Source organism: Podarcis erhardii, assembly GCF_964252035.2.
Source record: "Podarcis erhardii genome assembly, chromosome: 2".
In the NCBI taxonomy this organism is placed as follows: Eukaryota; Metazoa; Chordata; class Lepidosauria; order Squamata; family Lacertidae; genus Podarcis; species Podarcis erhardii.
In genome coordinates this window covers 105,614,233-105,627,156 of record NC_138498.1, presented here as the reverse complement: position 1 = coordinate 105,627,156, position 12,924 = coordinate 105,614,233, and the positions used below count along the sequence as shown (strand labels likewise).

The following is a 12,924-nucleotide window of genomic DNA, read 5'->3' as shown; positions in this document are numbered from 1 at the left end:
ATGGAGGCAAAGTTAAATCAAAGTTTGTCACCAACACAAGTCAGTAGTGGGCGAGTTGTTTATTACATGACTAAGATTCTACTGTGAGCTCCCACAACACTCCTCCCCAAGTAGGTTTATTTAGAACTAATCAAGAGCTGAAGAAATGAAAAGTAATATGCACATGCTGAGTGAAACTGTAAATGTTCTACACATTAACATTTACTTATTAAAATATCTGCTTCATGTGTAATCTCAACTAAGGGTCTGAGGAATTCTTTCATTTGTTTTTTTTTTTTTTTAAAGGAAAAAGGGGAACACTGTGGTGATGACCAAGATCTGAACCAAGAGCTGTTACTCACAGAATCATAGAGTTGGAAGGGAGACCATGGGCCATGTAGCCAAACCCCCTGCAATTACCCAGAAGTAAATCCCACTGAATCCATTGTGATTTACTCCCAAGCAAATGTGATGGTTTAGAATCAGTGAAGTTGCATGCACTTGTCAACAGAGGGCAACTTCCTTCTGTGTTGCCTAGACAACCAAAGCAAGCAAGCAAGCTGCTAGCTTTCACAATAGCCTTTTCCTCACACAAGCCCTCTCTAGTGCTCCTTTTCCTGATGAGAGCCAGTGAAACAGTAAGTTCTCAAAACAGAATTAAGTCTGATAAATTCACAGAAATGTTTCTCCTCAAATTACAGAATCTCAATTTCATTAAGTGTCAGGTAGTTTGACCAAACTGCAGGAGGCAGTGGAAAACAGGAGTGCCTAGAGTGCTCTGGTCCATGGGGTCATGAAGAGTCGGACACGACTATACGACTAAACAACAACAACAACAACAACAACAACAAGCACAGCTGTATATATAGCTGCAGCCCCTCTGCACAAAAGCTTTCTGGGAACTGCAGGTACCTACATATCTATTCCCAAGCTCTGAAGGGGTCTGGTGTTCACGCAGAAATTATGCAAGCAGGGGCTACCCTGTTTGTTTCAAGTGATAAGGAAGACTTTCTACCTGCATTTTATACAGATGGTATGGCAATGGGGAGAATACTACTCCCTTGGTACAACAGCTCTACTGGTTACCCATCTGTTTCTGGGCACAATTCTAAGTGCTTGTTATCACCTATAAAGCCCTACATGGCTTAGGTCCAAGCCATCTGAAAGATAGTCATAAAAACCTGCCTGAGTTTTGAGATCTTCAGGGGAGGCCCTTCTCTCAGTCCCTCCATCCTCACAGGCATGCTTGGTGGGGATGCTGGAGAGGGCCTTCTTGGTGGCTGCTCCCAATCTTTGGAACTCCCTCCCTAGAAAAGCTAGACTGGCTCCCTCCTTGTCCTTCCGCTGGCAGGTGAAGATTTTCTTGTTCCAACAGGCTTTTGGGAACTGATTGCTTTTAATGAAAGGGCTGGTGCCACGCTGTTTTTATGGTAATTCTTGGTACGGTTTTAATCTATTTTATGCATGTATGTAGTTTTAATTCTATTAATGTTTCATTGATTTTTAATGATGGTTTAAAAATGTTTTTCAGCAGTTCTTATTTTTATCTGTAAGCCGTCCTGATTCCCATCATGGAAAAGGTAGGGTATATATCATCATCGGCCCAGGGGTTTCACTGAACATCTGAGTGCTCCGTTTGCCCTATTGCACTCACAATAACAAATGGAATATGGCTTTTAAATTGGTGCAAAAACTCTTTCAAAGAAAGAAAGAAAGGCAATTCGCCTTTTAACACCCTAGACTGCACTTATGGCTCATGATGGCAACAGAAATTCATTCCCATTTCAGCAGCTTCAGCCCCCACCAGGGTACATAGAAAATCATGCCAAAGTGTTGAATGCTTCTAGGCCAAATTACATCTACCCTGAACATCATGGCTTATTAGTGTTGATAACTAGTTGTTATTCACTGGCAGCTCAATCTTGAAAAAGGCTTTTAAAATAAACTTACTGCCCCCTCAGCTGCTTGAACAACAACAACAACTCAATCAACTGTCCACAACATGTGCCAGTTCTTTCATAATGTTAATTTATTACTTGGATTTCAGTAATACCTCTTACATTCTAGCTACCTTCTACACATTCAGAAAGACAAAGTCTCCAAGCTTCCCTTGGGCATGCTTGAAAAAACACACAATCCTTTTTGAAACCTTTTTTAGTGGGTGTGTACTTAAGCCTTTTGCATTTGACAATGCCTGGTCCATTTACCCAACCTGAGAGTCAATCATGAACATTCTTTCAAAATGAACCCCCAGCTTGGACCACAACTTTCCTCTCTCTATATATATATATTCACTTAGAACCAATAATTAGTGTTCCTTTATATTGCAAAAAAGAGTAGGCTGAAAGAACTGAGGGACAGGGAGGAACTTAGAAATTCCTCATGTTGTTCTCTGTTCTTTAACAGTCCAAACGTTAGCACACACTGTGAGCCTTTTTGATCACAAATAGCAATGTGCACTCAAGACTTTTAATCACAATATTGAAATTTAAAGAATGGTGTGAACATTGTACTTTGAGAGAGGGGAAAATATATGCCTGAGAGAGGGGGAAATATATGCCTGTTGCACTCTGGCCAAGGTTCATTCTTCTATGATTTGAATTGGCCAAGAAATGATTGCAGCATTGATTTGTACACAAAAAAGTTTTAAGACAGTGGCGTATTATTTTGCAGGTCCTTTTGCTTTTTGGTTAATTACATATCTTAAGGCCCTTTCTGTCTTTTGTACAAGGATTAGCAGTTTTCCCCATGGAATATTTATGTTCTGTAAGGTCTAGACTTTAATGAAGCAAGCTATCACCCTTTCCTTGACACCTGGGAATAAACCAGATTTACTGAAAATGTAGTTTTGATCAACACAGCAAGCAAGTAGCCTTGCATCAACCTTTCCGCATGTGAGGCCAGACTCTCGGTAGCCATGCCATAAAGGAGTTGGAGACCCACCAGTCGTTGTAACCTCCTCCTCTGCAAAGGTGTTAGGGAGGGGAGTGTCTGACAGCTGACTGCTCTTATCATGGGTTCAGTGCTCCTTTCTGTGTAAATTTGTTAGGGAAGTGATGCTAGCCAGGCTAAAAACAGTGTACAGGGTCCCTTCCCATTGGGGAGTGGGAGGCTACGCCACCTCAGCAGCTTCTGAGTTGTACCTACGGGACTGCCTCTCCTGGTATGTCCCACGGAGGACCTTACGGTCTTCAAATAAAAACATATTGGAGGCCCCGGGCCACAGGGAGGTTAGGCTGGCCTCAACCAGAGCCAGGGCTTTTTCGGCCGTGGCCCCGATCTGGTGGAACGCTCTGTCACAAGAGACTAGGGCCCTGCGGGACTTGACATCTTTCCACAGGGCCTGCAAGACAGAGCTATTCCACCAGGCCTTTGGCTAAGGCAGTCTGACCCCCTCCTTCTGTAATCCGCATAGAACTCTAGCCCAATTGTTGCCATTAATTTGATTCTGAATTGATTTTAGAATGTATTTCAATTAACTGACTGTGATTTTATGTAAACTGTGCTATTTTTACTGTTGTTCGCCGCTGGCTGGGAGGGTGGGATATCATCATCATCATCATCAGAAAAACCAACCCTACACTGAGAGGAGAGGAGATCTAGAATGTTTAATAGCAGCTTAGGGGTGGAAAGACACCCCAACTACAGTGGTACCTCGCAAGACGAATGCCTCGCAAGACGAAAAACGCACAAGATGAAAGAGTTTTCCGTTTTTTGAGTCGTTCCGCAAGACGAATTTCCCTATGGGCTTGCTTCGCAAGACGAAACGTCTTGCGAGTTCTTGCGAGTTTGTTTCCTTTTTCTTAAAGCTGCTAAGCCGTTAATAGCCGCTAAGCCGCTAATAGCCGCTAAGCCGCTAATAGCCGTGCTTCGCAAGACGAAAAAACTGCAAGACGAAGAGACTCGCGGAACGGATTAATTTTGTCTTGCGAGGCACCACTGTAGTCTAATTCCATGCTTCAAAACAAGGTAAGACAACCTGCCTCTTTATCCCCCTCTCCACCGCCAAATCAACACCTACAACCTGGAGCTCAGTATGCTACAAGCAAAGACCAGGTGCACACAGACTCTAATGCAATAGCTCCCCACAACTGCCAGTGGTGCAACTATGTAATTATAAATTTGGTTAGGGAACTGGATCTGGCCGGGGGTCACCTGGCTGTCACCTGCAGCCAGAAATCACAGAGACTTGGAAGCTGCACAGTCACCAGCTTCAAATGATGTGAGGCAGTGCAAGACCCAGTCTGAACTGTGCCTCCTTTAAACAATAAAAACTATCGGAAAGCGAGAAAACCAAACTTCCAAGATTTTGTGCTTTGCATTGGACAAGATCTGACCATACATTTTCTCAAAATATCTGCTGTGAACATTATTCTTGGCAAAATAAATAAATGCCCCCCTTTTTTTTCCTTGGTAAAATGTACAGTATCTGCATGGGCAACGGTGAAGGGGACAGCTAGAAACCATGCTGTAATAAAAAAACCAGCTGCACAAGAGGAAGATGAGTAATGTTGACCTTTATTTAGATTCCTCTCAGGCACAGGGTTGTAATCTGACATCTGAGATTACCTCTTAAGGGCTACCTCCTAGGAATACTTTGTAATGCTGCAAGTTTAAAGGAAAGTAGAAATGCTATGTTAGGTCACAATCCTGAGAATGTGACCTACCAACTTGATCCCTGAAAATGCTCTCCTTGGTCTGAAATACAGCCCTGGTGCTCTATAGCCCCTTTATGTTTGGTGATATTTAAATGGGGATTTCCTAAAACGGATTTCAAACTGAAGTTCCTTTTTATTCTCAAAGGGGTTTTTCATGCAAAAAGTAATTTCACACGGCTCCCAAGATTCTTCTAAATGCAACACTTCGGCTGGCAATTAAAAGCTTATCTTGTCTTTCTGTATATCCTCTCCATACGATAAGAAGCATTTTTATTAAGCTTTTAAAACACTCAACGGATTGACAAAACCAGTTATAAAAAAGCCATTTTTTCCAGTTTAGAGATGCACATAATGACATTTGCATTCTCTTAGGTTCAAATGATTTATCCAGAATTGTTTAAATTTAGTTATACGTGCGGAAAAGTTTAATTACCAGCTATCTACTTGGTTGCAATATTACCCAGAGGGCTGCACTTCTTTCTTAATTAAAAAATATTTGAACTTAATAATAGAGAACTCTATTAAAACATGAATAAAACATTGCAAGCATGCAGGTCCTTAAAGTTTACTAAGTAGTTAGCAAATCAATTTCATTAAGAGTTGTTTGAGCATTTTTTCACTAGTCATATACATGTGGGGATTAGCAGACTTCTTCACACCAAGTTTCCACCGCAAAAATTCCTTTGACATGAAACCCTACACATTAGGCCATATCTGCACCATACTTTTGCCTTGCTCTGAGAAAGGAGGGAATGGAAGAGGAGCTATCACAAGCTTGTAAACTGCAGCTTGCCTGGTGCTCACCTGTAGCAAATGAAGTATCTCCTCAAGGTGAGAAAGGAGAGAAACTTTTATAAATTAAGAACTTGCCTCACTGTTGGCTCCTGAAGTCAGCTACACTCCATCCCTGACAAAAGAAGCTGCTGTCCCTTTAAAACTGGCTTCTTTCTGTCTGCTTCGATTCAGTCCAATATAATCTCCTAGGACTGTCTCAAATGAGCATGCTTTTGGGTAAAGGTTTCCTTTTCCCCTGCAATATTACTACCAGGCCACCAGGCGATGGATCTATTGGGCGGACCTCCCAGGTCTGCTGCATCTCATTGCTTTCTACATGCTGGACTACAAGAGTTAGGGTGAGGTGTACATAGGTCCATTGTTGTCTCACTCAGGTAACAGCCCACCAATTTCCTCTTCTGACCAAACTAGGCAGACCACAGACCCCTGGCAGTGTGATCCTGAGCCCTGAGTTATGAAGCACTTACTTTGTAAAGCAGGGATGGTATGATAAGACCCATCTCAGTGTCAAGCCTACTGTTGTACTATGCAAACTTAGTATTGTTCGTGTCTCTGCTATTCAGTTTGTCTACATCAATTCCAGCCCAGAGCCACGGTTCAGGCAACACAACCACTTTAGGAAATATTATGATTATTGGTAAATTTTGCAAATTGGTTAGCGTGCCAAGTAGCATTTTCAATTTTGAATCCTGTCTTTTTATTTTCATGAATTTATTTCATAAAATATTTGTTGACTGATGGGAGTCCAATCACCTCTGGAGGGTCACATCCCTGGTCAAGAGGGATGAAGTGGCAGAAGTCACAGAACAGAGTCTGTATCTACAATTAGTACACTTAGTGACTGGGCTTGCATGCATTAAACAAATACAGTCCACTAGAAATGAATCTGAAGAGACATTACAATAAAATTGTATATGCTGCACAGCAAGACATTTAACTGTCCAAAAAATGTCAGAAGAATCTGACAGCTTAAGAGCAGCCACCTCTAACACAACACACATTCCATTTTAAAACTCTCTATTCATAGCAGACTATTTAGCACATAAATTGAGTGAGGAAATCTTAACTGTTAAAAAAGGTACAAAGTATTGTCACCTTATTTGCAGTGGACTAATTTGTTCTTGCATAACTGTTGCTGTAACGAGAGTACACAGTGGGGAAGGGAGTAAAACCACATGAGGGAGAAGAATCAATTTGATGGGCATGAGTATAGTCCCCAAAATAGCCTGGGGATTTGGTATATGACACTACCTTACTGTTAGCCTTCAATCATGTCATTTATTATTTTTCTGGATGGCTGCAGCAACACTATGAAGTGTAGAGACTAATGATCTCACGAGTTCGCCTGCAGATTGCTATTGAAAATCTGTCAATTTTCCTCTCCAGGACTTCAGTCGTCTAAACTGAACCTGCATTGGTAATTCACAGACTTCAAAAGTTTGCCAGTGATTACAATAAACTTGCCCTGCTTGGAAGTCTGAGCTACCACCGTTTGTAATGAAAATTTCGAGTCATATTATTTCACCCACCTGAACCCCCACTATGGTAGCAACTGGAAGGCTAATTAATCAGAAGAGTACAACTGAAAAATAAGAACAAAAGTGCTGGCACTGATTTGGATCATCAGACTATCCAGGCCAGTGCAGTGCCCTCCATACATATGAACAGCAGCCCATGGCAAGCTCACTAGGTCAGAGGCCGCCAACACGGTGCCTCCTCCAAATGACATTGGACCACAACTTCCATCTACCCCGGCTAGAGTGGTCAATGGTCAGGGATGGTGGGAGTTGCAGAACAACAACATATGGAGGTGCATTCAGTCCACTCTTCTCTCTTCTCCTTTCTTATTGCGACTGGGACTTGCAGAATTGACAGGGACATAAACTGGCCCCTAGTTCACATTAAGGAAAAAAGAACCCTGCTAGTGAGTCTGCTGCCCAGACTATAAAGTAACAAACCTGTTCAGTCATGATTTTCATTAATGAAGGCTACAGAGGATGGGGGGAACCTACATGAGCGGGCCACTGAGTTAATCTGCATATTTTCACTGCACGTGTAATGGACCAGGTAGTCTATCGGGTCCAACCTTCACAGGCTCACCAAAAATACATTCCCCTTAGCACAACTGCAAAATGTGTTACATGATGGTCCTTTCAGAGCAGACAGTCCCAAGTGGCTCATACAAGTCAAGTGCCAAAAAATCCTTTCTGGTCCTGCCACTAATCCATGAGCTGAAGAGAAATTTATTCCCAGCCAAGAATCAGATGGCATTCAATCAGATGGTGAATGGCTTTTCCTTCATGCTCACCAAGAACAGCAGGGCATATAACCACCCACTCAACATCCCCTTTTCAATCATCACAGTTCCAAAAGCTGCAATGGCACAGAAGAGTCCCCAAGATCTTAGGGATATTTATTTGGATTGATTCTGACTCCGGAAGACTCCAGCTAAGAGATAAAGCAAAAATCTGAGATACTTTCATAACTTTCTTGAAACTAAACAATTTTGTTTGTTTCTTCAGCTGTTCCAGTGAGCTTTTCCTAGGCGTTTATACCCCCAGTCTTGATTTACAAGCTATATTTATTATTGGCCCATTGGTATTCATTAGTTCTTCTACCCACATTCTTCTCTCACTGTCATCTTTGTAACAAATGTCAAACTACAATTGGACAGATTGCAGTCATTCAAAAGATTTTTTTAAAAATTACCTCCAAATGTTCTAAACTTAAATCAGTCCTTGACAAATCTTGACATGTGGATTGACAAATCATGAGATTTTTAAAAGCACAATAGTTTCAGAGAAACTTTGTCTCTGTATTTTCTATCTTCAATATATTTGCTGTAGCATTTTCTGAATTTGATTCGGTAGCCTATGGGCAAGCAACTTAAACCCGCATCTGGATATACATTAAATTGCTTCAGAGGCCACATGCTGTCTATGGCTTATGCTGTTCATTCTTGATCTTAGGTGGGAATCCTAACCCCACTTACATGGGAGTAAGTCCAATAAGAAGACATTTTTAGGACTGTGCTGTTATCCAGTTGCTACTGATAGCCCTACCTGCCATGAATTTAGACCGTTCCTTTGTGACCTTGATTTGTTATTAATTTATCTTTGCTTTACAGATTTATCATGCTCTGTTATTGGTCACTGCCCCGTACTGGGCCAATGAGTTCAAATATATGAAACCAAGTTCGCATCACTAGGTGCAAAGTGGACATGCAGGGATACGCAGAACCTGCAATGCCCTCTTATTCAAACAATATAGATAGAAAACCTTAATACTTTCTCCATGCTCCAAAACACTTACAGGAATTTGGACTATCAGATTTGAATTCTCCTGTGGGATTTCTTTGAGGGATTTTCTGCTGATGGAAGTTCTTAATGGACTGGTTGATGTACCCTTTGATACAAAAGATGCCTCCTTCCTGGGCTCAGGCATGCTTCCTGTTGGGGACAAGCAGGAAGTCGGCAACAAGTTTCTTTGGATGTTATCTGCCTTTCCTGCCATCACAACTGAATCTTCTGTCGTTGGCGACAGTTCCTCACTGGTGTGTTTTGCATATTCTTTCTTTGTGCTGTTTTCTGGACTTCTGCATGTCATCTGGAGTGGGATCTCTTTGAAAACTGCAAGTTCAGATGACCCTAATAATGAGGGGCTGGTCGGAGCCTCTTGCATAAATTCACTGTCATTATCATCCTAGAATACAGAAAGACAACAAAATATGAATGATGCCCAAATACTGCCTGTTTTAAAATTTCTTACTATTTTTCTCATTCAACATAGCTGCAGAGTATACAAAAGAGAGAAGGTCCCGCTCCCCACTGCTGACATCTGAAAGTCTGTCATATTCCTAACTTTTCTGTTTCAGGTGGCTTTCAGGTCTCCGCTCCTCCACATGCAGCTGCTGGGTGACCTTGGGCCAGTCACACTTCTCTGAAGCCTCTCAGCCTCACTCACCTCACAGAGTGTTTGTTGTGGGGGAGGAAGGGAAAGGGGAATGTTAGCTGCTTTGAGACTCCTTCGGGTAGTGATAAAGCGGGATATCAAATCCAAACTCTTCTTCTTCTTTAGGGAGGCAAAGTAATTCTTTTTTTAAAACAACAACAACAACCCTGCTTTAGATCTCCATTTTTGTACCTCAGGCTTTGTAAACATTTGCTTTTTTCTGCATTCTCTCCTTCCCCAACAACCTTCACATACCAATAATAATAATAATAATAATAATAATAATAATAATAATTTATTATTTGTACCCCGCCCACTCTGGGCGGCTTCCATAAAAACCAAAAATACACTAAAATATCACAGATTAGAAACTTCCCTGAACACACAATGCTTAGATACATTCCTCATGGAGAGTTGCATCATTCCCCTTAGTAGGGATATCAACAAGGCCTCTCTTTTCCACTGATACACACACTTTTATTTACCATATGGGGAAATAGTATAACATACACTAATATAATCTGGCAGATTGTATATACATCAATATCATATTCTGCAATATCACATTTTAGCTGACATTTGCCCTGTATCTTCACACTACCCACCAATACACATTTCTATTTCTGCAAGTCTCCCTTGTAGATTTTATTTTAAAAAACCATATTCAATCATGCACCAGTGCCAAAGCTTCAATAAAGTATGTCTGATTAACTGTAGCACGGCATATGTACACTGAAGAGACTGATTTCCCCAAGGATATGGCTCTTCTATTGCCGTGCCACATTCCTTGAAAGAAGATGCAGATGGGTATCTGGACAATAATTTCTGGATACAGAAAACTGATTGCTCTTGCTCAGTTGTAATTTCTAAAAGATCATTCTTGAGAGCCCACTTTGGAGCAGATGGGACCTAGTCCTTTGTATCCAGATCTTTAATGTTGAGAAGCCAGAGTTAACATGCTTTGTGAAGAGAAGACAGTCTTACTCATTTAAATGTGAATGAGAAGAGTGGGAAGAGCTTCATAGGGTGAGGGCTGCAATGCTGCACACTGTCATGGTAATATAAATCCCATAGGTTTTTAAAGGGATCGACAGTATTTAGAAATTGTAACCTGAGGAGTATAATGAGAACGTGGGCCAAATCTTAACACTGACCCCGCTCCCCCACACAGCAAAATGGGCAGATCTGGACAGAGGAAAGCAAAGATGATGGTGGTGGGAGGTGGAGGGAAGCAGAGGCACTCTGCGGCCAGTAAGATTTCCAAGTTGCCCATGCCAGTGAGCAAGCCTCATACAGAAGCTTTTAGATGGGTCAAGGTACTATCTGAATTGCTGTGGCCTACAGAAAAATTGCTGTTGGTTTCCCTGTAGTTCTCTCCTTTGGTCAAAGGCGGATGGTGGTAAACAGGGCAAATTCCCTTACGTCCAAAGGAAATTCATTTTCTGCATCTTCAAATAGCCTTTCCCCTGATCTAGCATTTTTCTTGTGTGTGTCATTGCACAGATGATACGTTTGGTTTACTTGGGTTGCCCCGTTCATTTTCAATGAATGGAAAACTTTCTCCTTCTTTTAGGTAAGTCTACAGATCCAACAGGACGCGGGTGGCGCTGTGGGTTAAACCACAGAGCCTAGGACTTGCCGATCAGAATGTTGGCAGTTTGAATCCCCACGATGGGGTGAGCTCCCGTTGCTCGGTCCCTGCTCCTGCCAACCTAGCAGTTCGAAAGCACGTCAAAGTGCAAGTAGATAAATAGGTACCGCTCGGCTGGAAGGTAAACGGCGTTTCCGTGCGCTGCTCTGGTTCGCCAGAAGCGGCTTAGTCATGCTGGCCACATGACCCGGAAGCTGTATGCCGTCTCCCTCGGCCAATAAAGCGAGATGAGCGCCGCAACCCAAGTCGGCCACGACTGGACCTAACGGTCAGGGGTCCCTTTACCTTTACAGATCCAACTGCTTACCTAAAAGAAGGAGAAGCAAATAATGAAGCTGAACTTCAAAGCAGAGTTCAGATAACTTTCTGTATTGGCCCCTGAACATAGATTGCACATTATTCTCATTACCTTTGTTTGACACAGGACAGAGTTGTTGTTCACGTGTACAATAATGTGAATTTTGCCATTGATTTAAGCATAGAAAATGGATGATTTGTGTCCAAGGGAAAATCCACAATGCATACCCATTCCAGTTTATTATTATGTAGGAAATAAAGTAAACCAAAGTAAAACTTAAATGGGAAAGAGCACAAAGTGACAAATATCTATAAGAATAAACATCATTATAATTCAGTCCTTTTCCTAATTAGTAACTGGTCTTATCTTTCTGGATTATAACTGGCAAAGAGAATATCTTGGTATTTGTGAAGAACTCCAAAAACAGAGACCAGATGATGGCCATGATTTAAGATTCAGTATGTCAACTTTAACTGGCTTAACCCTAAAATCATAGCATTGTAATATAACTAATGATACTTGTCAAATCTAAGGTGAAAAAATAACCAAGAGATACAGGAAGGTAGGGTTATATCTTTGGTTATATTTAGCATGCAAACTGCAATTTTCTCAGGGAGACATAATTTTGCCAAAAAAAAAAAAAAAAAGTTTTATCTTCCTAGCTGCAATAGAACTCGCTTGTACTTCTAAGTTAGTGGAAAGAGATTCAAATGATAAGAAATGATTTCCATAATTAAATAGGCAAGAGTCTAGAATGTTAATAAAGGCAGAGAAACATAGCGGTTGCCATAACAACCTGATGTAATGGCTGATTGACATGACAATCTGCTGAATTTTTGTAATTATAGCAGCAGCTGATGTTTCCAGTTACGTTATTGGTTCTTTTTCAGTCATCTTAGAGCTCAATATTTTTCATATTGCCAAAGCTGCAAAATCCTTCATTACATTCCTGCAGGTGCCACCCATGTTAAGGGGTGAAAGTCTAAACAACCAGCATTTTTTTGTTTTAAAAATCAGATTATTATTTTTTGGGGGTGGGAAAATCATGTTCTTCACATGCCACTGCACTGTGAACTCTCATCTGCAGTGTATAATGCATATCTAAAATAGAGAAACTATCTCTCTCTTTAAAGGTTTTTAAAGGGGGGGGGTACAGCAACTAACAAGAAAACAAGGCAAAAAAGAGTGCAAAAAGTTTGCACTATGCATCAATTTAGTTCACAAGTGTTGCAGAAGTGTTGCACAACATTTTTAACAAGGTGAAGACTAGAAAAAAACTGAAATTGATTGACCATTCAGGATAGGTGTTTATGAGGGGCACTAGGCCTTGATGGCCTAGAATATATTTCCAATATGCATTCGCTCACAGCATTAGTACCGAGACAGTTTGGTAGCTATGTTACGTATGCCACAAAGCAGTTTATATCAGATGCAATGTGCTGGTTGAACAGGCCAAAACATCAACGTCACACAACGTTGTACAGGCACACAGTTGAGAGCAGGAGTAGATATAGTTGCTTTCAAATCAGTTATCTTCTCTTGATATGATTTCCATATACTGAAAATGCATAGATGTTTCATTAAAAGTGTTC

The 12,924-nt window shown here is 41.2% G+C and overlaps 1 protein-coding gene across 4 annotated transcripts in view; it reads right to left on the bottom strand.

Moving 5' to 3' along the window:
• The window catches only part of CFAP20DC (CFAP20 domain containing), a 139,034-nt gene that overhangs the window by 47,284 nt on the left and 78,826 nt on the right, over nucleotides 1-12,924 (bottom strand). For all 4 annotated transcript variants that reach the window (XM_081852658.1, XM_081852657.1, XM_081852659.1 and 1 more), the window contains one exon: nucleotides 8,745-9,134. In XM_081852658.1, coding sequence (XP_081708784.1) covers nucleotides 8,745-9,134 — 390 coding nt within the window. The remainder of the gene's footprint in view (nucleotides 1-8,744; nucleotides 9,135-12,924) is intronic.